General features: G+C 33.7%; 1 protein-coding gene across 1 annotated transcript in view; it reads left to right on the top strand.

The window, feature by feature from the left end:
• LOC128171752 (uncharacterized) overlaps positions 1-27,148 on the top strand; it is a 34,929-nt gene extending 7,781 nt beyond the window's left edge. The window contains exons 2-20 of the mRNA XM_052837518.1: positions 5,881-5,976; positions 7,319-7,472; positions 7,791-7,944; positions 8,498-8,688; positions 10,425-10,527; positions 11,463-11,603; positions 11,982-12,070; positions 12,743-12,913; positions 16,038-16,217; positions 16,771-16,999; positions 17,249-17,441; positions 17,897-18,081; positions 19,725-19,802; positions 21,545-21,625; positions 21,907-21,930; positions 23,556-23,761; positions 24,442-25,686; positions 25,878-26,023; positions 26,132-27,148. Coding sequence (XP_052693478.1) covers positions 5,906-5,976; positions 7,319-7,472; positions 7,791-7,944; positions 8,498-8,688; positions 10,425-10,527; positions 11,463-11,603; positions 11,982-12,070; positions 12,743-12,913; positions 16,038-16,217; positions 16,771-16,999; positions 17,249-17,441; positions 17,897-18,081; positions 19,725-19,802; positions 21,545-21,625; positions 21,907-21,930; positions 23,556-23,761; positions 24,442-25,686; positions 25,878-26,023; positions 26,132-26,339 — 3,849 coding nt within the window. The 5' untranslated portion in view covers positions 5,881-5,905 and the 3' untranslated portion in view covers positions 26,340-27,148. The remainder of the gene's footprint in view (positions 1-5,880; positions 5,977-7,318; positions 7,473-7,790; positions 7,945-8,497; positions 8,689-10,424; positions 10,528-11,462; positions 11,604-11,981; positions 12,071-12,742; positions 12,914-16,037; positions 16,218-16,770; positions 17,000-17,248; positions 17,442-17,896; positions 18,082-19,724; positions 19,803-21,544; positions 21,626-21,906; positions 21,931-23,555; positions 23,762-24,441; positions 25,687-25,877; positions 26,024-26,131) is intronic.
• Positions 27,149-27,675: the final 527 nt, after the last annotated feature.

Here is a 27,675-nt window from a genome sequence, read left to right as displayed (position 1 = left end):
GACAATTTAAATGTTTTTAATCAATTGGTTTTATAGGCAGTCAATATCATACATCTTAGCTAGTGAATGTTAACATTGTTTTCAGAATTATATTTGAAATAGAGATGTGACACCAAAAACCTTAGGAATAGGATTCGATCTCTCTATATCAAATAAATTTGATTTCTTTATCTGAATATACTCATGTACCGACATGCAATAATGTAAATATAAAATCCGCTCCACATAATGTACATCAAGATGTCATTGAATGTTAAGACACTGCACATTATTTACAGGTTTTACTCTTCAAACGTTTGTAAATTAAGCTTTACATTCATTAATTCACTTTAAAAGTTTTAATTTACAGTATATATCATATGAAAAAAGAATTTACTGGATGGGTACATGCAAATTTGGACTTAAGAATTTGACATAAGCAGGGCCTAGCTAATATAAGTATTAATTATGATAAGTCTGTGCCCAAAAAGTTGTAAAAACAGCTGTAGCAAATCTTAGGAACATATCCTAATTCAGTTACAGTGGCGTCAGAAGCAAATTGAAAGTGGGTGGGTGGGGGTAGACTAATCCTCAGAAATCTAGACAAGCAAGAAAAGGAAAAAAAATCCTAATCCGTGTGTGTGTGTGGTGGTGGGGGGGGGGGTCTAGGGGGTCTAGTATACCGATGACTCCAACTTCTCAATATTTCCATCTTTTTAGGTAAAATTAGGAACAATTATCTTTGCTGCGAGAAAAAGTGAAGGGATGAACCCTCTATGAAGCTATCCCCCCCCCCCAGTTCCAACGCCTATGAGTTATAACTTATCTTAAATCTATCTTAAATTATGAAACATCGTATCATCATATTGTAAAATGTCTTTAACGAATTTATTTGTATATACACAATGTCCTCAAAAATAAGATTTATTGATCAGTAAAAAACAAAATTGGTGCTTGTTACTCTGAACATGCATTTACTTTACTAATAATACTATTAAAAACTATTAAATATATCTCTATAATATGTGTCTTAGGAAAAATCTTATGAAACAAATTTAAAAATAAAATTTCAGAGTGCCTGTGGCCCAATCCTGTTATGTACATAATTCAATATTGTTTAAATTTTAAAAAAAGAATTGGTAGTAGTATAAAATGATTTAATGTAATATTCAAGTTATGGCTTTAATTCAATTTGTTTCTCAATTTTAATCATCTCTAGATACTGATTCTAGATGCTAAATCTGCTAGACTTAAGGTCTGTGGAAAAAAATGCATGTATGTAAAAAGTCACTATTTCCCATGATAAAATTTTACTGCTTGTGTGTCTAGACGTTTTTATATGTTTGTGTATATCTAATTAAAATCAATTGTTTGTTCACATGGAGAAAAAACCATGGAACTAACACAGAATATACAAGATATACACAACAGGTGTGTCCTGTACCCAGGTGCACCAGGCAAGGTGCTTATTCAAAATATACATGTATACTTAGCTATAACAAACAGGTTAAGCATATTTTTCCATTGCTCATGTGAAAATAAAATATGAGATCAGTTTTCCGACTTTGAATTTATAACGCTGATGATAATTCATTACAATTTGCAAAGTAAAAACAATATATATCTAGGCCAAGAAAGGATGATCTTCATTACGATTTAAAATAATTTTATTGCTTTAATTCAATTAAGTACTTAGTGGTGTACATATACTGCCACTAGCTAGCAATCATATAATTATGCCAACATTTTACTAAAGAACAGTTAGATGTGATGTCACTTGTTATAATTTAATTTAATTGCAAACATGGAATCTAGGTAATATGTCCTTTTCCGTTTGACAAAAATATTCAACTGTATAAAAATTAATGTTGTACACAACATATGAAAAAAGGTTTTTCTTTAGCTAAATATTGTGAATGTTTATATATATACTTTTCTTTAAAAAACATGTTAAGTGTTTGCACTTTTCTGGAATACAAGTTTAATTTGGCCTGTAACTATACAGTTTATTCCCACTTAAAGAAAAAATCAAAAATTTTCTCAAAGCACTTGTGGTCATTCTAAAATGGACTATAGGTCACCTGTTATTAATTTCTTTTGTTCTCTCCCTTCCCTAACCACCTGTGCACCATTCCCACCTAGCCAAAACCAGTCACCTGTGTAAATTTCAGAATTTTGGCTAAGTGGGAAGACACCAGCTACACATGTCCTTGTATATATATACATGTCCTATGTTGATTGCAAGGTGTTAATCATTTCACACCCGAAGGACTTTCCAATGTGTATGGTTTACCTGTATAACTCTATTCTATGTTATTTGCAAGGACTCACAGTTTCACACCTTTTTTTTGATACAAACTTCAAAGACATATTGTTGACAACACCTGCATGCAGAATAAATGTAGATATGTCACTTGTTGAGAAGCATGTCTCAGTGAAATGTTTATATTCTCTCAGGATATCACCCTTTTTTAAAAAAGCTACTGACCTCACAGTTTATCCTGAAAAACTCATGGAAATAACCTTAATCATGAATTTACCCGGGATTATTTTATCTAACTCTCTCAGGTAAGGGATGTTCCAATATACATCAGCAGTAATTTTTAAACACATTGCCAAGCGAATCTTTTATATGAATTACCAGGGACATAAATAACAGCCTGCAATATACATGTCATAAGATGGGAAATGAATATTTCTATATTTACGTACAGATTTTGTACATATTTCAAAAAAAAAAAAATCTTAAGAATCATGATTATTATGTAAGGATATGACTTCAAAGACAATTTAGGTTCAAGAAAAACTTTTAATTATATCAAATAAAGAGAACTGACCCACTTAGAAATAAATTAAAATTAATATCAAGTTTTATATTATTCACAACAAATAATATCAATTTGAAAAACAGTAAAGAGGAAATAAAGATTGAATCAATTGTAGGCTACTTAGTCTGTGGCATTCAGTCATTATGTTACCATTGTACCCTCTGTACCCTCTGTACCTTAGTGATTTACAAGTATCTTTAATAATTTGCTACTTTCATTTTCCAATGCTTTTACACCGTACCCTCCTTGTAACCCTTTTTCTCCTTAAAGATATAGGAGTGTACCCTAGGGTACAAAAGTATCACCTCAAAACATAGTCCTATTTTCTTGCCATATATGTAAGTAATTACAGTAAGACATACGAGTCCAGCCATGTCCTGGCTTTCCGTCGATAGCATTTAGCATGCATTATATGTGTTTTATAGTATGAACGAAATGTAAGAACATGTTGAGGGTGATGCCAACAGTCATGACAGTTCCTGCATTTTCAATGTCAATTTGTATCTATAGATCCATTGGAAGCATGAACAGTTAGATCTAGCTGCAGAGCTGTAGCTCCCTGTCTGAAAAAATTTGGATGGACGACCTGGGAGCTACAGTGCCTCCCATGGTAAAAAAAACTGCAGTTTACGGCGCACAAAAAATTGCGCTAGTTTTGGACTGATTAATCTCATTTCCGAAAATATTCTGTACAAATATTTGATTCCAAAAAATTCCTCGGACAATTTACTACAGATATCGTCACTTCATTTGCCTCTGATATTCTTCTAAACACGATCACCAGCCCTGTAAAGTGAAGTGGTGCAATTTGTTTACATGTAAAAATGGCGACTCTCCATCTGAACGTTAATTAACATACTTTATTTTCCGAGGTCTGTTGGCATGTTTCAAAGAAAGTCTAAGGCAAGTAAAGTAACAATACCAGTAGTAAATTGTCTGAAGAATTTAATGGTACTAATTGTTTTTACAGAATTTGTGTGATAATAAGGTTAATCAGTCCAAAACTAGCGCAATTTTTTGTGCGCTGTAATTGCAGTTTTTCACTATGGGAGGCACTTTAACTCCCAGGTCGTCCATCCGAATTTTTCAGACCGGGAGCTACAGACCTGCAGCTAAGTTAGATCTGCCTATCGGTATCTGTGTATTCATTACATTAAATTGTGACATCATATTTATCATGATAATAGTGGCAGAAATTATCTGACAATTTTCATTAAAATTGCTATATAGCTTGATCCCTGTCTGTAAGAATTAATTTGGATGGACGACCTGGAGTGGAAGCTACAGTTCTTCATGGTATGGCATGAAATCTTAAATAATTAATGACTATTAAGAGTAGGGAAGCTGCCATCTTGATCCACCATTTCAATAAACCGTACATTAGGTATACATGTAGTTTGATATCTCTGATATTAATTCTCATAATTGTATATAGATGTTATCTTTAGGCCCTTTTTGTTAGATAGTCATTAGGTCATGCAGGATGGACAATGTGTTTTGTCGGGAGTTATCAATCATTCATTAATATGAGATGCAAATAGTAACTTTTCTAAATCTTCCAAAAGTATCAGAAGAACATTGACAAGATTTTAAAATCTTGTAAAATATTTTAGAACAATTTTAACAAGACCTTGGACTTTCAGTAGGAGGTGCTATGTATTTCTTGCATCATACCAAGTTAAAAATGATGCTGGTTTCAAGTGAAATATACTTAGATTGCGTGTTAAAATTGTTCTATTGTCTGAACAATTATTTTCAAACTTGTATGTGATCTTTCATACAGAGATTGTTTTTGGATGAGTTTCTAATCATACATCAATGTGGCAAATGCTGCATGCATGTCATGAAATTATTTGATGTATGATTGGTATTATATATATCATGTATATGTTCAATTATTTTTTATTTGTTAAAAGTTAATTCAATGTTTAACGTCACTTTTTAAGTACAAAGCCTACTTGGTATGCGAGATAAAATCGAATAAAAATTTTTTTCCAATTGAAACAATTGGATATGTTTATTTATGTATATAAAATAATACAAACACTCATTGCTGGCAACCCAAGGCCAGTCTAGCATAGGCTTTATGATAATGGATTAGAAAGAATAATCTTACCGTGACCAGGCTACGCTCAGGTCACAGTAAGAATTTGTCCCACATACTTGCAATGTAGCATCCGCAAAGCTGATCAGCTTCGCGTCGATTTTAAGTCTTTTAAAAATAATCTGCAGAGGAAAAACACATTTTTATGCATTACAAACCTTTTTAAACATGCATATGTAGTTTAGTCCACAAAATATCCATTTAATGAGTCTTACCAAGGCATTTTGTTAATTAAAAATACGCGTTTGAATTTGCCTGCCATTTTTTCGGAAATCGCACTCGGACTATCTCGGATTTTATCGTTAACATGGCGACCATAAACAGCAAATTTTCAAACCTGATGTTAAAAGTGACTGCGACTTCATTTGCAAAAACAGTTAATATGGTAATATGGGATTACAAAAGAGCAACATTGTAGATATTTGAGACCAATCATATGAAAATTTAGGCAAGATACAGCGCGATATAATTTTTTTAAATTTGCTACGAAGCGAGTATATGGGACGAATTCTATCACGTTTAACTTGTAAAGTTGCTACTCTACTATACATCAACATAAAGCGCATCATAGAGAATCGGATTTACATAGTTACTGTAGTAGTACAATTTAATTAGATTGCATGGAATTTATGAAAATTCAAATATAATTTACAGTCATATCCCCAAAAATGTAGTTTAATAGCTATTAAGGTAGTCCATACTACATGCATACCCTGAAGTTTGGTATGTTTCAGCCTCATAATAATTTTAAATTCACCTCAGTTATGGATGGACTAACCTTAAAAGTTGATCCAAACCAAAAAAGGTATGTCTGCTGCAATGTTTAAAAAAAAGGCTTTGACTGGTTGTTGGTTTTTTTTTCACACAGCAGTTCCTCCTTAACCTATGTAGGTAGATGTGACGATAAACAGAGAATTAACATTGGATGGCAATTGATGAAATTAAGATATGATAATTAAAAAATTTCAGATAGTCTGGAGTGGAAATTAAGATAATGCCACCTAGGAAGAAAAAGAGTGAACGAATGCTACGTCTTAAAGACAGAGAGAGAAAGCAGCTAAAAAGGTTAGGCCTATAAAAAAAAATTGTGTGTTTAGGGTAACACTGATAAAAATATTAGGTTAGGTAGGTAGGGATTTTTTTTTTATTTTTATCATATTTTTTTCTGCATGAATCCTAAGAATGTTTGTTTGTGTCATATTTAAAACAGATTTTTTTAATAGAAATAATTTAAAATTCACAATTGGATAAAAACAGACATCTAAAAATGGTAGGATCGGGGCATTTTTGTAGGTTAGGTCGGGTTACCCTAAACACACAACTTTTTTTTTTAGGCCTTAATAACTAATCTAAAAGGGGAAGGGGATAATGACACCCCCCTCTTGCAAGCACCAATTAGAAGAGTTACTGTATTTACAAAATAAAGTACATGTACTAAGTAGACTTTGCCCCTTCCCTCCACCACTAACCCTCTTCATTTGTGATTGTGATGCTATTATAAAGCTGCTTGTTCCGATTTTACTATATAAAATCATTTTCTAAGAAAGTTACAGTTTCACCTTTTTTCGCTAGTAGAATCAGTCTCATTTCAAAGATAGAAATATTCAAAGTAAATCAAAATTGTGTTTTTGTGTATGTGGAAAATTAAAAAAAAAAAAACCAATTGCATAATGGGAATTTTTCGTAAAGAAAACCAATTGGTTTCATCCCCCGATTGGTTGGGATTTAATTAAACCAACATTTTATTCATCAATTTTGATATGAACCCTTTGATATGTGTCCAGGTAGCGTAGTGGACAATGCACTCGCTTTTCACCGCTGCGACCCGAGTTCGATCCCCGTGATCGACAGATGTAGTATGTGATAGGGTATGGCGGTCGCCCGCTTGGACACGTGGGTTCTCTCCGGGTACTCCGGCTTCTTCCCACACCAATGACCCCCTCGCGCTAACATCCGTGCCAACGAGAGATATTAATATAAGTTGTAGAACTTGTTCATCAATCGTTGTAAAATAAATAAAGTTCAGCTCAACCCTTTTATGCAAGTTTGTTTAAATTGTAAACAAATTTTGTATAGCACTTTGCGATAAACATGTAGCTTAATTGACAAAAATGTTGTAAAAAGTGACATAAAATTTGAGATAAAATCAGACCAAGCAGCTTTAAGAGTTAATTCTAGTAGTTTTAAGATACATGTAAATATATTACGCATTTATATCTCAGAATCTATATTAATTTATTTGTCATCAGCTCATCTCAAAATAAAAAGGAACAAATCTTTTTTTTCATTTTAAACTCTATATACATGTACTTGCTCATTTCATATGAATAAATATATCATATATTAAGGGTTAGTGTTTTGTCGTTGTCATCAAATAAATGACACCAAATTAAAAATATTATTTCAGAATGGTGTTCAAGAAAGGGGGGCGGGCATCGTCCAATGTGCGTAGCACCGCGGTGACTGCATTGGTCATGGAATGCTGGGAAGAAAACCTGAGTCCCGTTCAAATCCAGTCATTTAAACAGAAAGTTCTGGAATGTCAAATCGCACAAGAAAAGGTAAGAGTTTCAGTTACTAACTTCCAGTGACGGGATCAATTGATTAAGGCAGAAAAAAATGAATTATTTGTTTATCATAGACTGACAAATCATATCATTTATTGTTTCATTCAATCTGTTTTGGAAAGTTTATATTAATTCAATTTCACTTTTTACAGAGTTTGACAAAGTTTTTAAAATCAAGCTCATCTCCTCTTTAGATTTTTGTACAAAAAAAATGCAAATCAAATACTTGCCTATTGAGTTATATTTTGAAATGTTTGGCTTTAATAACCAAAGATAGACTCTAGCATTTTTGTATTCTAATTTTGGTTTCAGGTAAAAGAGGCTCACCGATTGGCAGAGCTTGGTTTAGCAATTGTCACGGTGATGGATGATCCTCGCAAGCCGATTCCTCCCCCCACTCTGCAGCAGCTTCAGGCAAAGACTGGTAACACCTTTGGGAATGCACCAAACTCACAGCCCACAAAGGGTATGTATCAGCAGGCCAATAGTAGTGTGTATTTGGGCAGTGATTGTACCTGTTTCGTTTCAGGGTAAAAGGGTATGTATAAGATCTGTTAGGTAATGCACCAGGGCAATAAGAGTATGATCAGGGCAATAGGAGTATGTATTTGGGCATGAGTGTTACATGGTATGTATTGGGGTAAAATGGTATGTATAAGGTCAGCAAGCAATCTGACTAAAGCACTGACTTCTATTGTGCTATGCAATAACATAATATAGGTCTGTACTTTAGTCAGATTGGTCCGCAAGGGTACACACCAGGGCAAAAAGAGATATGTATCGGGGCAATAAAGGTATGTGTCAGGGCAATAAAGGTATGTGTCAGGGTAATAAAGGTGTGTTTCAGGGCAATAATGATAATGAATCTTGGCAGCAAGGTTATATATAATAGGCAGCAAAGGCAATGCACTAGAAATAAAGGTATGAATCAGTGCATTGTAGGTATAAAGTCATTTACTTATCATTTCTTCTTATGTCATCACCGATGTCAATTCTTATATTTAATGTCATTTCTTCAGAGCCACCAAGATCCACTAGCCCAGACATCATCTTCATCGGAGAGAGTCCTCCCACCCCCAGGGTACCACCCAGCCCCACCATAACTCCACCTACCCCCACCCAGAAACTGCAATACCGGTTCACATCTACAAACCACACAGCAGCTGTTCCAAGACAACTGGTGAAAACTTTACACATGCCTGATGGTCAGGTACACAGTGTCTTCCTTTGTTTGTCTGTCCATCTGTCTATCCATTGTCACTTGTCTGTCCATCCATTGTTGCTCTGTCCATTGCTATATCCATTTGACGTCTAAAAATTGTTATAAGTCCACCCATTGTTCTTTTCTTTATCTGTCTGTCTGTTGTCATCGATCCATTCATTGTTTTTCTGTCCATCCTTTGTCCTCCATTTATCTTTTCATCTGTATAACAATTGTTTTCTTCATTATTATTTTTTTCTTTTACATTTCTTACTAATTCATCTATTTCCCACTTCATTTCTTTCCCTCGTTGTATCAATAATTTCCAAAGAAGAATGCAGACATAGCAAACACATTCATAATGAATTTATGCTTGCACAGAAAAGCTAGTTTCATTTCTGCTTATCTTTCAAGAAATTTTTTATTTAATGAAATGAAAATAAAGATTCAGATCACACATTGATCTTTGCTATGCTTGTATTTTTCAGTATATGCTTAAATATATACTGTAGAAACAGAAATATCCGTTGAGGATTTAACCTCGTTATAATTTTGGTTTTCAATATAAATCAACGAAATTTAATCGAAGACGAATTTCTAACCCGAGTATTAAAAAATACTGAGTGATACATTTTAGGGATTACAAAATAATGACGAAATTAAATACCAACCAAATTATATATGGTTTAAGAAAACAAAATTTTAATCCAACAAAAATATGTGCTTCTACAGTATATCAGTTTTTCCCCTATGTCTTTCCTGTGTTATCCTGACCATCTACTTTTAAATTTATATCTATTAAAAAAATTACTGAACCTTTTTTGCCTTACTGTGGAATCATTTAATTTCGTGGGGGCCAATTTTCGTGGATTGTGTGATTTTTGCTTATTCATGGGGATGTAATTTCGTGGATGCGTCGGTTTTCAGTTTCAGTAGGAAAACTAAATCTTTTACAAATAGTGTTCGTGGAGGATGTAAATTCGTGGGTGAGGGATATCCATGAATACCACGAAAATTGAGCCACCTTGAATTCTAATAATTCCACAGTATTTGCTAAGTAATGAACCTTCTACACCATGTTCATCATTTTATACAATTTGGCAGTTTATCAATTTTTTTTCTCTATTCTTTGTTCGTATTTTAATCAAGTATATCTTATTCTGAATTTCATTGTTAGTTTGTCAATCAGTTGAAAGTTAAAATCGCCAAAAAGAAAACCCCAACCTTTTATCACAGGAATTGGTTTTATGCATCAATGGTTTATTATGATGACATTCATTGCATTTCAGAGAATTTTTAGGTAGAGTGATCTGCCTTTTGATATAAAATTAAAAAAAAAAAATTGTGTTACGCAAATTAAGGATGTTTTCTGTGAAATCAATGTAATTGATGTTGACTCAATTTTTAAAGATTCTTTGGTTTCCCCTTGCTCATAAATGTCAAATCTTAATGAAGTATGAACCTTAATAAAGATTCAGTTTTATAATTCAATAATTATTAAGTGAAATCACAGTATTATGTGTCCAGTTAATAACTGGCGATCCATGAAAATTTACCTCCAAAAATGTAAATGATTTCTGACATTATGTATTTACTAGAAAGTTTTATTTTTCCCCCTGCAATAACGTTCACGAATTTTCTCCAAAATCTATGAATATTATCTTTAACAAATTAAATTTCACAGTAACAGTATATGTATTTATTAAATTAAAAGTTATGTTTTCCCCCCTCCGCCCTGTGATTAGGTTCACCGATTTCCTGCGTACCCCACCCTCGCCAGGCACCCCAACACCACTACGGTCCGTATCCAGGCAGGAGATGTCAGATTTACTACATCCCTGTTGCCAGGTAAACAAACCCTGTTGCCAGGTAAACAAACCCTGTTGCCAGGTAAACAAAAACCTGTTGCCAGGTAAACAAAAACCTGTTTTTCTAAAAAAAAAATGTTCTTGATAATGGATATACACATGTATTATATTTATCTCTTTTTTAAAAATGTTTATCCTGAAACTTTCTTGTAAAAATCTATAATTGTTCTTCTGGTAAATGAATAAATCATAGTCACTGTAATAGATTGATACAGAAATATTGATTTTAAGACTTCATAACATAAGATTGTTTACTCAGATTTTAATCTTAATCTTGAATCTGTTAACAAAATCAATTGCTCGTTTATAGGACGTTTATCATTATAACTTTTATTTCATCTCCTTGTAATTTCTTCAATATTCATTGAACACCATTTATGTATTTTGTTGTTAAAGTTAATCTATGATAACATGACATTACAGTTGTCTGCAAAATTACGTCTCTTTGAAGCTTGGAGTATATATTGATGTCAATGATTACTGTTGAATCATTAGAATTCGTGGTGGCTCAATTTTTGTGGTATTAGTGGGTAGTCCTCGCCCACTTGCCTATAAATTCTAAACCAAAGGTTTGGTTTACTTACTGAAACTGAAAACTGACTCATCAACGAAATTAGATCCCCATGAACAAGCAAAAAACCCACAATCTACGAAAATTGGCCCCCACAAAATTAAATGATTCCACAGTATTGAGGAATCCTTAGTTCATCTATAATGAATCCAAATTATTTTAGCAGGCAGCAATGTTTTATGTTTGCCTTTGAAAGTGGAAAGCATTGTTGCTTGTATTTTAAAAGTATTGATTTTTATAAAATGTGGTAGCCCATTCAATAGGTCTACTCATTAAATAACTTATTCAAGAAACATTCCTAGAAGTTTTACAAGTGATGATGTGTAATGTCTTTTTCCTGACAGCAATTCAAAATGTTAACCCCAGTGTTACTCCTGTGCATGGGACATATGGCCTTGGGGTCAAAAGGCCGTTGCCACAGCAACCACAGCAACAGATGGAGGACACCAGTCCTAAACGCAAAAGGGTGGAAACAGAAAATGAAGGTAAAAATAAATCTTGTCTCAGATTCTGAAAGTAAACATTTATATTGGGGATGTTAGATTGATGTTTTAGGACTCTTAGAGCCTTTTCTTCAAGTTTGTTGTCCTTATAATATGTAAAGGAATTTAAGCAAAGTTCTAAGGACGAACAATATTTCTTATATGATGAATTATCATATTTTGGTAAGTTCACATTATAATAAGTGTGTTTGCTGCAACTGTATTTAACTGTAGTAGACAAGGAATTGCTACTCAGAACTGAGAGTTATTTTGGGGAATACCATATAAATTTTGTTTTATAAAAATGCACTTCAAAATTTTTATTGTTACTTTAAATTAAAAAGTTTAAATGCATTCAAATGAATTCAATATTATTTTCAGTGAACTGGGTGCCTTTGGATGAGTATTATTATGGAAAGTCAGAAGGAGATCTGTCATATGCAGAAGAGAAAAATGAGTTCAGGTTTAAGGTAAGTTTCCACTGTTGTTTCTGCAGTGAAAAAATTAATTCATCCTTTTAGTACTTTTATGAAACTCATCTTCCAATCTCAGTGTTGGTTTAACAATAAAATGCTGTATCACAACATCAAGGATGCACATTTTGTCAAATATACTTCAGAACTTTCAATATGTTGATTTTCTTCCATCCCTTTTTTTTAGTGCATGTTGGTACTGCAGTGCAATTTTGTATTACATGATGGCACAATAATAATTTCCAGGGTCATATCAACTCTAATACTTTCAATACTTCCATTTTCTTTTCTAACTTTTGTTTTCGGTGTTGACATTGCAAAATGCTTTAAAACATGATCAAGTTCAGGGTTACATTAAACCTTTCAGTAGTTTTTGTACTTTGATAATTATTTTTTCCCTCACATATCAGTGTTGGTTCTGAATTGACATGGTGTATAACAACATCGAGGCTTGATACTTATTCTGGGTCCTCTTGACTCCTCCATCTGATCTTTCAGTACTTTTAGTACTTTGATTATAATATTTGTGTTTTCAGTGTTGGTACTGCAATAAGATGCTGTATAACAATATCAAGGCAATGATGCACATACAGGGTCACATTGATTCCTTCTTCTGATCTCTCAGTACTTTTAGTACTTTGATTATGAATTTCCTCCATCTTTTTACAGTGTTGGTACTGCAATAAGATGTTGTATAACAATATCAAGGCAATGATGCACATACAGGGTCACATAGACTCCAGTAAACAACAGAACATTGATCTGAGTGACCTCACACAGTGTAAGCACTGCTACCGACAGTTCGACACACCGTTTGAGATGCAGACCCATGTAGAAAAGGTGAGAGGGGGGAGGGGGGGGGGGGGGGTAGGGGAATTATTGGATTGATTGGTGAGAACAATTTGGAAATTAAAGCCTTGAGAATTGAATTTGTCCAAAATTGATAAATTCAATGCACTTTTTAGCTCACCTGAGCTGAAAGCTCAAGTGAGCTATTCTGATCACATTTTGTCCGTCGTCCGTCTGTCCGTCCGTCTGTCCGTCTGTCTGTCTGTCCGTCTGTAAACTTTTTACATTTTGAACTTCTTCTCTAAAACCGCTTATCCAATTTCAACCAAATTTGGCACAAAGCATCCTTATGGGAGGGCGAATATAAATTGCAGAAATAAAAGTCCGATCTGTATTCAAAGCGGAGAAAACCTTGAAACTGTAAAAAAAGGGGGGTGCATTTTTAAAAATCTTCTTCTCAAGAACTAATTAGTTCAATTCAACGTAGTTTAGCATAAATTATCCTTATGGGAAGGAAAATATAAATTGCAAAAATTAAGTGCTAATTCTGATTCAAATCTGAGTTATTACGAAAATAATAATAAAGGAAATGCGTGTTTCAATCAGTTTAATAGCTTCGGGCTCGGCATACGGTAAGAATTACCTACGGTAAAATGGGTAGGCAAGACTTGGTCTGAGCAAAACAAAAGATTGGCAGGTATTAATCTGCCAATCTCATTAAAATTTCGGGATATTTGATGGACCAGTATATTTGTATTCGCTGTAAATATTGCTGCAAAATAATGCGTATTTGGAATTGACGATTGCCGATCTGCCCCGGCTTTTATTTTGCCACGGCCCGGGTTTGCATACCCATTTTACCAAGACTAGTATTCCATACTTCTAAAACGAGGTTCTTTGTTTAAAGCAGCCATGACATTATACGAAAAAGGGTCGATCTGACTATGATGAATTTACTTGCTATGCAACCGTTCGTGTATGAAAGGAAATTTTTGAAACATGCAAAATATATTGGTGCCGATTTTGTGAAGTGAATTAAGGCTAAATATTTCAATGCGTTGACAGTTTTCACACATGACGTTGGTGTTAGCTTGTTCTGATTTTCGTTTCGTTTTCATTATTTATGCTTTGTAACCTGGGAACTGTCGTCTGTATTTCGTGATTTTTACGTATCAAATAAAACAGAGACTATGGTAAATCAAACAGTTAACAGTTTACCTGCGCAAATTAAGCAAAATCTGATGTAGGGGTACTGAAGTACAATTCATTCTATCGGTAATTCGGCATTATCTTTTGCGTAATGGTAGATTAATGCAATAGGTTTTATTGAGATGCTCGGCATTTTCTCGAGTTTATTCAGTTTAAATAGAGTTTGATATCGCTGACGGAAATATGTAGGTATATACATGTATATATATGATTCATTTCGAAAAAATAAATTGTGTTCTTTATTTGTTATACAATTGTATGTTTCTTGTGTTTAATTGTTACCCTACAATTTCTATTTACTAACCATATTTGAGTGTTAAGCTTCGAATTATAAGCAAGATACAGAGATTTGCTCACAATTCTATGTTTGTACATTTGTACACAGATCTTAAAAGCTAAAGATTAAAAAAGTAAAACAATTGTCAATATTTATTACGAAAATTTTCAAAGTCTGTTCTTCCAGAAACCAACTTATTGAATTGTAAACTTAACCTTTTTAGCTCACCTGAAGGTGGGGCCACAATGGGGGGGGGGGGGGGGGTCGAAGTTTAACAAATGAATATATAGAGTAAATCTTTAAAAATCTTCTTCTCAGAAACTAATCGGCCAGGAAAGCTGAGACTTGTGTGGAAGCATCCTCAGGTAGTGTAGATTCAAAGTTGTGAAAATCATGACCCCCGGGGGTAGGGTGGGGCCACAATGGGGGATCAAAGTTTTACATAGGAATATATACAATAAATCCTCAGGTAGTGTAAATTCAAAGTTGTGAAAATCATGACCCCCGAGGGTAGGGTGGGGCCACAATGGGGGATCGAAGTTTAAAATAGGAATATATACAGTAAATCTTTAAAAATCTTCTTCTCAGAAACTAATCCGCCGGCAAATCTGGAACTTGTGTGGAAGCATCCTCAGGTAGTGTAGATTCAAAGTTGTGAAAATAATAACCCCTGGGGGTAGGTTGGGGCCACAATGGGGGGTCGAAGTTTAACATATGATTATATAGAGTAAATCTTTAAAAATCTTCTTCTCAGAAACCAGCCAGGAAAACTGAAACTTGTGTGGAAGCATCCTCAGGTAGTGTAGATTCAAATTTGTGAAAATCATGACCCCTGGGGGTAGGTTTGGGCCACAATGGGAGGTCGATGTTTTACATAGGAATAAACAGAGTAAATCTTTAAAAATCTTCTTCTCAGAAACTAATCAGCCAGGAAAGCTGAAACTTGTGTGAAAGCATCCTCAGGTAGTGTAGATTCAGAGTTGTGAAAATAATGATCCCCAGGGGTAGGGTGGGGCCACAATGGGGGGGGGGGGGGTCAAAGTTTAACAAAGGAATATATAGGGTAAATCTTTAAAAATCTTCTCAGAAACTAATCAGCCAGATGATTCTTTATAATTTTTAAGACTTTGGCCCCAGGACAATTTTTTGGCCTCACGAGAAGGTTCAGAGTTTGATGTACGTTTATATCCAATATATATAAACTATTGTTAGGGATCTTTTTGAGAACTGCAATACTCAACATATGATATGACTATAAAATCATCCTGTTAGAAAAGGGACTAATGATTATAAACATAAGAATATCCAGGGGAAAATGGATTTTATTTATACAGGATCTACATGTATTATTGTACATTGTCCAGATAGTTTGTATTATGACTCCATTGAGCTGATTTTATCATAACTATTGTTCCTCAGGTGAGCGATGTGGCCCATGGGCCTCTTGTTTAATAAAAATCCCCATTATGTGAAGATTAAAAAAAATGATAATTGGAATTTTAAACAAATGAATGCTTGTTTCATATCAAAGGATATATATTCCTAATGCTTAAAATTGTCCAAATACATGACATGATATATTCTCAATTATTAAAAAAAAATGGTTTAATGTAAAAAATCTTTAAGTTAGTTTAAATTTTCAACCTACTATAAAGTTGGACACTGTTTTACTTCTGTTTCTATTTTTAGGTCCACATGAACAATGTGAATGTGTTGATGTGTCGTATCTGTGAGCGAGATCACCAATCTCGTCATGCTTTGTTGACTCACATGAGAGTGAACCACAATGCATGCGAGATGCCCTACATCTGCCAGCTCTGTAAATTCAGGTCGTCTATGTACAGCGATGTTGTCGATCACTTCAAGAAGGTGAAACATGCATACACATGCTTCATGTAGATTTCACTTGAATAGGATGTAAATTATTTGTAGTCCACATTAAACTTTCCCATACGAATTTAATGTAGAATTAATTCCATTTTTTTGCTGGCTGTAACTGTACAGCACAAAAATATTCATTTACACATATTAATTTTTGTTTCATACTAAAGTAACATTTATTTATGAAATTGAAGGTGACCAAAATTATTTTTAAATGTTGATAGTGTAGGATAAGTGTTATTGTTTTGTTGGATTGAGAAAAATGCCTAAAATTTCAGAACATGTAAATTTGTGCTCAGTGGCTTTACCAGTGAAACCCACTGTTATCTTTTATTCTTCAAATTACATTTGACCTGGCACATTATATTAGACTTTCAAGTTATTGAAATTCAGTTGCATTTGCCTATAAAACTTTGATGTTGATTACTTCTGATTCCAGAAACATGACAGCTTCCACCACATTGTATTATATAATATATTTTTGATCAACATTTGATTTTAACATTCAGACTTAAAATGTTGAAATTTTTTCTGATTTCAGAAACACGACAGCTCCCAGCACATCCTATGCCTTTACTGTCTCAAAGTGTTTGTGGTCAAGTTTGTGTCCCAGGGGTGGGGCCAGACCCAGACTTACTATGGCCACTTACTTAAGCACCAGTCCAAGTCCGGCAGTAAGAAGTGCAATAGCTGCAGACTCACGTTTGTCAACCCTGCCGACTGCAAGAACCATAAGAAGAAGGACCACGTGGCCAACCAGAAGGGAATAGGTACAAACAAGATTATACAGTTTACTGTGCCATTCAGTCAACTGTATTTTAAGGTGGCTCAACACACCAAAATTTTATTTGATGGATTGATAAAGAATTATCTTTTAGAACTTGATTTCATGCAGCCATGCCAAAGAAAGATATATATATAATATAAGTCAAAGAACTTGTTTATCAATTGTTGTGTATTTAAAGTTTAAGATTTTAGTGTTTCTTATGATATGTAAATTCCAATCTTTTTTCCTACAGGTTCCTGCTCCGGAGCTTTTGAACAGGACCTGATGATAAAGATGCCGGAGGCGAGAAAGCAGGCTGTGAAGTCTCTCAATGCCCCAGCTGTTAGTAAGGTGCTTGACTTTGGGGGGACTAAATTCCCCTACGCCGTTAATTTCAACACCTGTGTGGAGTGTAAGACCGTCATGGGAACACCTGACCACTTCAGGTAAATATTAGAGCAATCGGTCGATCTCAGTTAATTATTCATGAACAAGTCAGATTGGCCAAAAGGATTTAGTATCCTCTAAGTTTTTTGAGAAATTCAAGGTATTACATAGATGTACATGTATATTCTTTGGTGATATGAGAGTGATGACGAAAATAGTGAAATATAGGTTGTGAAAATTCATTGAATAACCTCATGATGAAAATAGTGAAACAGAGAAATCTTTAAATAACAAGATAAACAGCAATGAATTTAAACCTGCGAGTAGTTTATACTCAACATTTTTGAAATGAGTGGAACTTTAATCTCTTTGAAGGTGAAGAGAACAAGGGTATCACTTATTGAATAGATACATGTATGGGAAATAACCAGATAGTTCAAAGATTTAACCCCGTGAAGATTAAGATAATTAATCTCTATATTCATGTAAATATGGGAATATGTTAATTTTCCAGGAAACACATTGAGTGCTCCATGTGTCGCTTCGCCACCAGCTGTAGCATCGCCTACGCTAACCACATGATGGGGTTCCACTCCGGTCAGATGACCAGCCTCAATCTGAACATCCCCTGGGAACGCCCCATGAAGGAACCCATGCACTGCCTATGTGGATTTGCTAGTCGCTACGGAAATAAAATTGGTAGGTTTTTTGAGGAATAAAGTCTGTCAGATGATCAGAAAGGCTAATGTCATTGGTTTATCATACAGGTCAGTTGTTTTGAAGAAAGTTGTCAAAGTTGTCAAATATTTATTCTTTATCTGATGGGATTTAATTAATGACAAAAAAAAATTGTCTTAGAAATGAAGTTAATATTATTTTGAGTGAACTGTGATTGGACACATTTGATAATTAGGGCCCCGCAAGGATTTGCGGGTGCCCTATAGTAATCACTCTGTCCGTCCGTCCTTCTGTCCGTCCGTCTGTCACTCTTCCATCCACAAATTTTCTGTTTTTTTCTAATAACTTTTTTTATGGTTGCCCAATCAAGTTCAAATTTGGTATGGTAGTTCAGTAGGCAGAAATACATATTTTGATGCTAAGTTTGGTTCTCTATGTCTTCTGGTTTGGAGCTGGGGTGGTGGGGTAGATTCCTTATCTATGCATAAGAATGAATGGGCAAAGAGAGATAACTGCTGAGAATGTTACCATTGTATACTAGGAAGGCTGTGCAATATTTGTCCTTTGGGATTAATTAACCTTCCACAGGAAGGAAATCCTAAGCTTTATCTTTATCTGTCACATTGAGATTTAATTACTGCACTGCCTGTGTCTGCAAATGAACTTTGTTTTGAAGTTAAGGTCAATTTTGAATGATGTGTAGTATTGTGTACATTCTTTGAAATATGGATTTAAAATATAATATTCATACTTTATTTTGGTTAAAATACCGTACACAATGATTTATGATAATTTTATTGAATTCTAAAATTAAGATATATATTAAGATATCCTTTTTCACTATTTTATTTTTTAATTATAATTTATTTTATTTTTTTCTGCCTAGCTTAATGCTGTTAATTTTAACAGGTAATCAGATAATAACCCCATTCTGTCATTTCTGAAAAAACAAATCTTATTGTAAATTTAGAACAAAAGGATGAGAGAGCAGAACAATTAACCCCCTGGAATTAATTATCTTGCCTGCTGCAGAAAATTTAGAGGCTTATCTTTATCTGTCATATGAAGATTAATGAACACCTTTGTCTGCAACTGATGTTTGTTTTGAAGTTGAGGTCAACCCTGGGTGATACAATGTATTTGCATTCACTGAAGGCTTGCATTTTATAAAACACCTGTTTAAATCTTTTTTAAATACACATTTAATTTAGTTTTTTTTTATAAGACATGAGGTTATCTCTGTTTTATGCAGATACAAGGTTACTATTTAGAGTTTTTGGACATTCAGGAATTATCTTGAAATTTTAAAAATACAGTTGTTACTTATTATTTTCATATTTATTTTTTTTAATGTAATCAAATTAAACTCTCATTCCATGAGCTGCACCCTTATATTTTTACCCCTCAGTTTAACACTTTAATTGTTGGATGAAAATCATATCCAACTACAAATCATGAGATCCTATATATTGCAGTTCTTTACATCTTATGCCGAGCATTTATTTTTCATCATTGTTAATATAAAGAGGATGGAATTCAAAGTTTTTTTTCGCTTCTGTATATTAATTGTCATAGCGGGGCCCTTCCTGACTGGTCAGTTTTCTAGTTTGCTGAATCTTGATTGGTTAAATTTTTTCATAAATTTATTTGTTATTGTTGAACAGCCAATCACCTGGTGTATTGTACCAAAAGATCCTGTTACAACAAAAAGCCAACTCAAGTCATCAGAGAGGTGGAAGAAGGTATTTATTTAATGAATAATTCATAACCTGTATTCAAATTGATATATTGAAGTATGTAATTTTGTTCTACAGTGCAAGCTACCTTTGTAGTCACATGAAACATAGAAAAGGAAGAATTTTTTTGGCTTATATAAACTGTTTTGAATATTCAATGTAGATCTTTTAGAGTAATTTGTTGAAAGCAGACAGTCCAGCCTCCTCAACAGTTTAAAATTGTTCAAATTATTCATCAGATGTATATCAAATATTAAAAAAAAATAATTAGATTATCAATCAAATACTGTAAACGTATTACATTTGGCTGTGTATTCTATTTAGCGTTTCTGGTGGAAAACGCCGTACGCTAAATCAAATATACCGCCAAATGTAAAATATATAAGTAGATATATAGGTACAATCAGAAATGAGCTAAATCAGATCCACACTAACTTGTTAAAAAATCATATTCCGCCAAATATCGTACACGCTAAATATAATACATTTACAGTATTGTGCAGTTAAGGAAAAATCTGTATCTGTTAGTAAAGTTTGAATAATGTTTTACATCTCTATACAGAGATCTTCTTCTATGGGAGATTAAAGGGGCATGGTCACGATTTTGGTCCAAAATTGTTTTTTCGATTTTAATGTTTACAATGCTGCAGTAAGGCATTTTTATAGGCAACTAAAATTTGAGTGTCATTTGATGAGTCATAAGCAAGTTACAGAGCTTACAATTCATTGCTATGTAAACAAAGCGTTTGTTTACATTTTGAATGTTGAAGTGAAAATTCCAGTTTTAAAACTAAAATGAATGTGTTAATCATTAGGAACTGTTTATTTATGCTTAAAATGAATGATAAGATAGACAAACCAGCTTTGAAAAGATTTTTTACTGGTATATTGAACCTATGTAAACAAACACAGGGCACGAGCCTTGTTTACATGACGAAGAATTGTAAGTCCTGTATCTTGCTAAAACTGAATGACTGGCACCCAAATTTCATTTGATCATTAGAAATGTATTCCTAAAGCATTGCAAATAATAAAAACAGAAAAATGAAATTTGACCATTCCCCTTTAATACAGTAAAGCTTGTTTAGTACGAACACGGATATAGCCATTTCTCGGATATAACAAAGTTTTTTTTAGTTCCCAATAAAATTCTTAACAAATCTTTGCAAAATTTTGCGGTTATAACAAATTCGGATATAAAGAATTTACGGATACAGCGAACTGATTTTGAGTCCCTGTAGATGACATTAACAAAAATTAACACTTTAATAATGAATTTCTTTACAGTTTAAAAAAGTTTGCACTACCATTGAACATGATTGTTTGAATGATTTTATTTTTTCATATAAATTTTTCGACTCACAATCCGATTATTAAAGCTATCAAAGTGATGTATTTCAATTAAATGTATCAATGAGCAAAAATTATAGTCTGGTGAAAGAAAACATGTATATATAGTGAATTCGCCATAGTCATTATTACGAAATCAATTCATAATACGGATATAATGAATTACGGATATATAACGAATTACGGATATAACAAGTTACGGATATATAACGAATTACGGATATAACGAAGTAAATCCATTAAGCATAGAACTTTGCTATTACGGAGTTTAACTGTAAAGTCTAAAACGCTCATGACCTTCTAGCTCTCTAAATAGATTGTATTAAGCCTTATGTAGAATTTTGCTGAATTCCTGACTTCCTGTAAATGATGTTGATTTTGTTTTCTCTGACTACCAGAAGAACAGGATCCCCGCCACAAGCCTGGGGCCTCACTGCTGGATGTACTGGGACTGGTCAAGAAGAAGAACATCACCACAAGTAAGGGTCTGTCTGTCTCTCTCTCCTCTCTCTCTCTCTCTCTCTCTCTCTCTCTCTCTCTCTCTCTCTCTCTCTCTCTCTCTTGGGAATCTTTTGTATCTTTATGTAAAATTATGAATCTACTGTAACAGCAATAGATAGTGTTATATAGTAGTAGAAATTTTAGATGGACGATATGAAAAGGTACATGTATATTGATCATGACTGGAAACAAAAAGATTATATCTTTTAAAACTACAGGCAGCAGTTTAATCTTACCTTTTTTTTAATTTTGCAAACAGAGGAGAGAACTAGCACTGACACTGGTGAGATTCCGTTGTCTTGTTTTGTTACTATGGTAACCATCCATAAATCTCATTGGTGTGTTGTGTTGTTTCCATGGTAACCAACCTTAAATCTCATTGGTTCACCAGTCTTTTTTATTTCATCATCAATTAGTCAGCTTCTGACCATAAATGCAATTAAAGAAGTGCTTTTTAGTTGGTTTCTTCTCTAGAGAGATTTTTTTAGTTTTATATGCTTGGCTGCATTTTGACATTTTGTAAGCTTTCCATGATATTGCTTGATACAGATTTGTTTAATTTCTCCTGTTTTAGTTGCTTGGTTGCAAATTAATTCTTACCAGCTTTTGATTTTCAAATTCAAATTGCCTTGAAGAATATCATCCTGTTAATAGATAGTTGTTGGTAAACTGTGCATCTCCCTTTGTTACCTTGTGAAAATCAACACCACCAACTTATACCTCAATTCCAATGCAAAATTTATTTCTCAATAAATTTTAAGACAATTTATTAGTCATAGCATAGTATGCAAAAAAATTCATGTTAACTTTCAATAACAGCTTTTGCATTTTGTAATCTTGACCAGAATTTTTTTTTACCTCTACAATATTCTCACTTACCAGTTGTGTAAGGAAAGTCAAAAATGACTGCTTTTTCATCCAATCTTCTGTTTTAACAACATTTTTGGTATGATATTGCTTTTATGTAGAACTATTTGAATTTCATTCTCATTAACATTTGCTCATCAGATAAACATGTGTGTGTGTATCTAACTACAGATTCAATGTCATTTGATTAAATGCCATTAAGAGGAGATTTTTTTTCCATTAAGAGAAGATCTTCTACCAGTGTGTTCATTTTCAGTTAATGATTATAAGAATATTTAATATGTATGCCCTTAAGGTTCATACAATAAGCATGATTCCATTTTGCCCTGTTGATTCTGAAGTCAATAAATATCTTGATTGACAAATACAAAATTTGTTAATCTTGAAAATCAAATTATAATTGGATCAGTCAATCAAATCATATGATAACACAATCTTTTGAGGATAATGGCAAAATCTGATGCACAGATATGATTGAATTCTTTTTTTGTGACCATTATGCTTTTACTAATTGGAGTCTAGATAGGAATAGTCAGAAATGAATGATTTTTTTGCAGACTATTAAAAGTAGTGTTATCATTATTGAATTTTAATTTTCATTGTTTAATTTAATTTGGTTCTATACAACAGGGAAGTAAGTATTGCATTTTTTTTATAAGCCCTTATTTAAACTGGCTCACTATTAATGAAGGTGAAAGGGGGGTGGGGGTGTTATTAAAAAGAGGCCATCAGAATTGTCCTTATACACTGTGGTTTCATCAATATTCCATGGCATCAATTTTAATTTTGTGGATTTAATGAAAATCACAGTTTCAAGGATACATAAATTTGTAAACAGTGATCCTATAGGTACAATGTGTTAATAAAAATTGCACTTCAATGAACATTTTATTCTGTTGATCATCTCAACAATGAAATCTACGAGAAAAAATTTGCATTCAAGGAATGCTGATAAAACAACAGTACAGTACTGAAGAAAATCTATCGGGGTCTACAGCTTTGTTGATTTGCTACCATAATACATGGGTGTTATTTTGACAGAAATCCAGAAACGACGATCCAGTGAAGAGCCGTCAGAGTTGGTCTGGAAATCATCAGGGAGCACGCCTCAGCCTGCTGAACAGGAAGAGAGGCAAGAGAATGATGGGATACCTTTGGAGCTGAAAGGTGCCACTAAATGGAAGACGGTGAAAATCAAGGACCCCAGCACTCCATCGAAAGCCTCTGTCTTCCTTGGGGCATCTGATGTATGTAGAACCAATAACTGTAAATTCCTTATATTGCGCGAGAACTTAATTCCGCGATCCCGCTGGTTTGCATTAAATCGCGAGAATATAAAATCGTGAGCGTTGAACTTTCTCCTTATTTCTTTTAGTTTTCAACTCTCAGAAAATAATGACGAGATTTTAAAATCCGCGAAAGATGCTTCTCGCGATTTTACGCGGATATTGATTCCTTGCGTTTTATTAGGAATTTACAGTATATTGTTTCATCTGAGAGATACACGTTATTTTGCTGTGAATTATGTTTTATAACATTTTTTGGCAGAAAGAGGCATCCTCTAAATCAAGTGTATTGCTAAATGTCATGCATATATTTATTCAAATAAGTGCATGCAGGTACTGTAATCGTATTATATTTGGCATTATTGGAAATTAGTTTTTGATCAAGTTTGCATAGATTTGAATTAGCGTATTCCTGAACGTGACTATTCTTTTACATATATGAATTACATTAAGCGATATACTTGATTTAGTGGAAGCTGCATTCCGCCAAAAGCGCTAAATAGAATACACAGCCAAATGTAATATGTTTACAGTATATGCTTAATCAAATCTATATTGTTGGAAAAAGAATTTAACCAAATAATGGTTCATGCAAAATTTAATACGCTTATAGTACACGAAGTGTCAACTTAAAATTCTAGGAATCGTCCAAAGACCTGAAATCTACAAAAGATCCTAAAGAGAAAGCGGATGCAGAGATATCCATCAAAAAGGAGAAAATTGACAGTTTTGAAGACCCATACTCAGCACCAGCAGCAGAAGACATTACTGAAGAGAAAATAGAAGAAGCATCAGGACATGAAGAGGATAGCTTGAAAGTCACAATAGAAACAGATATACAGAGTGATGAAGAGAAAGACATGGAAGATACTTTGCTATCTGCAAAGGAAATGATGGAAGAAAAATCAGAAAACAGTCTGTTGGGTATCAAAAGTGAGAGGATGGATGATGACAATATGATTGAAGATACACCTCCTGAATCTGGTGTGATCAAGCAGGATGATGCAATTTCTGACTCCGCTTTGGATACTTCTGGTGTTTTGGAAGAGGAGATTACAGACAAAGAAAATGAAGCCAAGGAAAAGAATGAAGTAATATTTGATTCAGCCTTGAATACTTCTGATAATGTGGAAGAGGACATGACAGAGAGAGAAGAAAAGGAAGAGGGAGAATCAGCACTGGTGAAGGAAACTGTTTCTGAATCAGCTGAAGATCATGCTTCCAATGAGACCAAAGAAAATTCAACCCTTCTCACATTAGCAGAAAACCAAACTGGAAGTGAGGAGAAGGAAGAGGAAGGAGAGCAATCAGAGAAAATACTGGAAGAATCAGTGGAGGATAAGCAAGTTAACCAAAAAGTGGAAGAATCAACTGAGGATAAGAAAGATAACCAAAAAGATGTCTCAGAAGAAAATTCTGAGGAATTGGATGTTCCTATGGAAGCTGATGATATTGTGTGTGTAAAAGATGAGAGTGCATCAGGAAACCAAGTAGAAGGGGAAAATGAAGACCAAGGGAAAGAGGAAGAAAAAAAGACAGAGGTGGAGGAAACAGCAGAATTGGGAGATGACAACAAAAAATCTTTGACTGAACCTGTTCAGGTGGAAGATGGAGGAAGAAAATCTGAGAAAACAGAGCAGGACCAATCAAACGAAGAAGTAAAACAGGAGGAGATCGAGAAAGACAGCTCAGAGTCTGTGTCAACAGAAAAAAGAGAGGACCAAGGAGTATCAGCTAATGCAGAGAGTGTTTCTTTAGTCGAAGAAAAAACAAAGGGTCCACCCAAGGCAGATGATACTGATGTGGCCAAGAAGGAAAGCTCAAGAGACAAACCAACTGAGGACACTGAAAGTAGGCAGAGGAGTGAGGGCTCCAGTAAGAGAAGTGTAAGGATTTTACTTTTGGTTTTGAACTGTACTAGAGTCATGCAGATTTCAATTCTAAAATTTATGCAGTGAAGCTTTTTTGAAATGAAATTAAATGAGAAGATTATTAAAGTAAAGGCATTAAAAGGGATTGAAATTTTTTTTAGAACTAAGTCAAAAAGGGAGAATGGTTGAATTTGGTTTTATTTTAGCCCACGCAGAGCCGTAGACCAGACGACAGTCACCATCACCATGACAACCGGTCGTCTGGTAGGAGTGATCATCGAGGCCCCAACAGATTCGGGGGACCACCAGACAATAGGGGGTGGTCAAGACATGACATTTATGGTTTTTCAAGTTTAATTTGAATTTGATTCATTTTACACAGACGTTGTTCTTTTATAAAAGCTACATGTAGCATCACAATGTGTTGAACAATTTTAATTTTTTTTAATAATTCAATTTTCAGGGACAATTACAGACACCATGGGCAAAGCAGGCACTATGAGGATAGGCATCAGTATGACAGAAATCGCTATGACGACAGGCGACGTGGTTACCATGGCAACAGGCATGATGAGCATGACCACAGATATGGTTATGACAACAGGGCAACCAGAGGTTTTTTGAGAGGTCAAGGTTACTACAGAGGAGGGTACAGGGATTATAGATAAACTAGTGTATATATACATGTAATTAGTGTATAGTTAATTTGGGAACAACTTTTCACAAAATTTTATTTTTATCTCCCAAAAACAAGAGCTGGCCTTTTTGAAATTTAAAAGTTGGTACATTATATTATCATGATCTGTAATTTTGATGTTTTATTTTGAGAGGTGCTGTTTTCAGGGGGTTTTTTCAAGTTGAAACACATTTTTTATGTAATATATGAAAATATATTATTTTCTCTCCATAAACAAATGCCTGTATTTTTTTTTAAATATTGAAACAGTAACTGTTGGTAATGATAAATAAAACAAAAAGCAAAACAAGTGTCACTCTTCCTAGATAAAAAAAACAACTCTTTATAAAGATTTTGATAGAGAGTTTACAACTAAAATAGTTGATTTATTTCTGTTTTGAAAAATCGCTTTTGTTTTATAACAGGATTTTCTATTTCTTTGTTACAATTTGATAATGAATTACACTTGTTTTTGATAGCTTATGGATAATGTACATATGTGCCATTTTGATATTTTTTTTCAATCTCTGATGTACACTATTTCATACTCTTTGTTTGAATCATATAAATAGTTCTACATTATCTTTATTCAGTACTGCTCAATAATACATAAACAAGTACACCTGTATACAATTTGAAAATATTGTTATACACCGTACATTTGTAAACAGCTGCCATCAGATAATTTTGGGTATTTTTTTTAAAGTTTGTGTATAGAATATTGTCTAAAAAATGTTTACTTGTCTGCTTTTATATTGGAGACTGAATATCAGTAAAACACAATTAAAACCAGTTATTAATTATCTGAATGTTTTGTTTTGTATTGGTTGGGTTCTTGGACATGCTATAAGAATTGTAACAAGAGGCCCAGGGGCCACATCGCTCACCTGAGCAACAATTGCCTTAATTCTGATCAAATTAGCATTACAGTATCAAAATATCTTGACAACTAAGTACAATAGATCTTGCTAAAAGAAAATTGAAAATCTGCCAATTTTTATCCACTTTTTTTTTGGTAATACCAAGCCCTTTTTGTTGTTGTACTTGTAAGAAGATTTTTCTCTATTCTCTATCCCCCCCCCCCCCCCATTTCGTGGCCCCACTTTTCTCTAAAGAATCATGGTTGCATCAAACGTAAATCTGCATAACCTGTGCTTTCACACTAAGTACTGAGTTTTGGACCGAAAACTTTCCCAGAATATTTTTAAAGATTTTCTCTATATATTCCTATGTAAAAATTCAAACCGCCATCATGGCCCCGCCCTATCACTAGGGACTGTGATTTTGCAAACTTAAATTTACACTACCCGAGGATGCCTCTACACAAG

The sequence above is a fragment of the Crassostrea angulata genome, chromosome 2 (assembly GCF_025612915.1).
Source record: "Crassostrea angulata isolate pt1a10 chromosome 2, ASM2561291v2, whole genome shotgun sequence".
NCBI classification, from domain to species: domain Eukaryota; kingdom Metazoa; phylum Mollusca; class Bivalvia; order Ostreida; family Ostreidae; genus Magallana; species Magallana angulata.
Note: the sequence above shows the minus strand (reverse complement) of the source record. Positions and strands in the feature narration are given on the sequence as shown.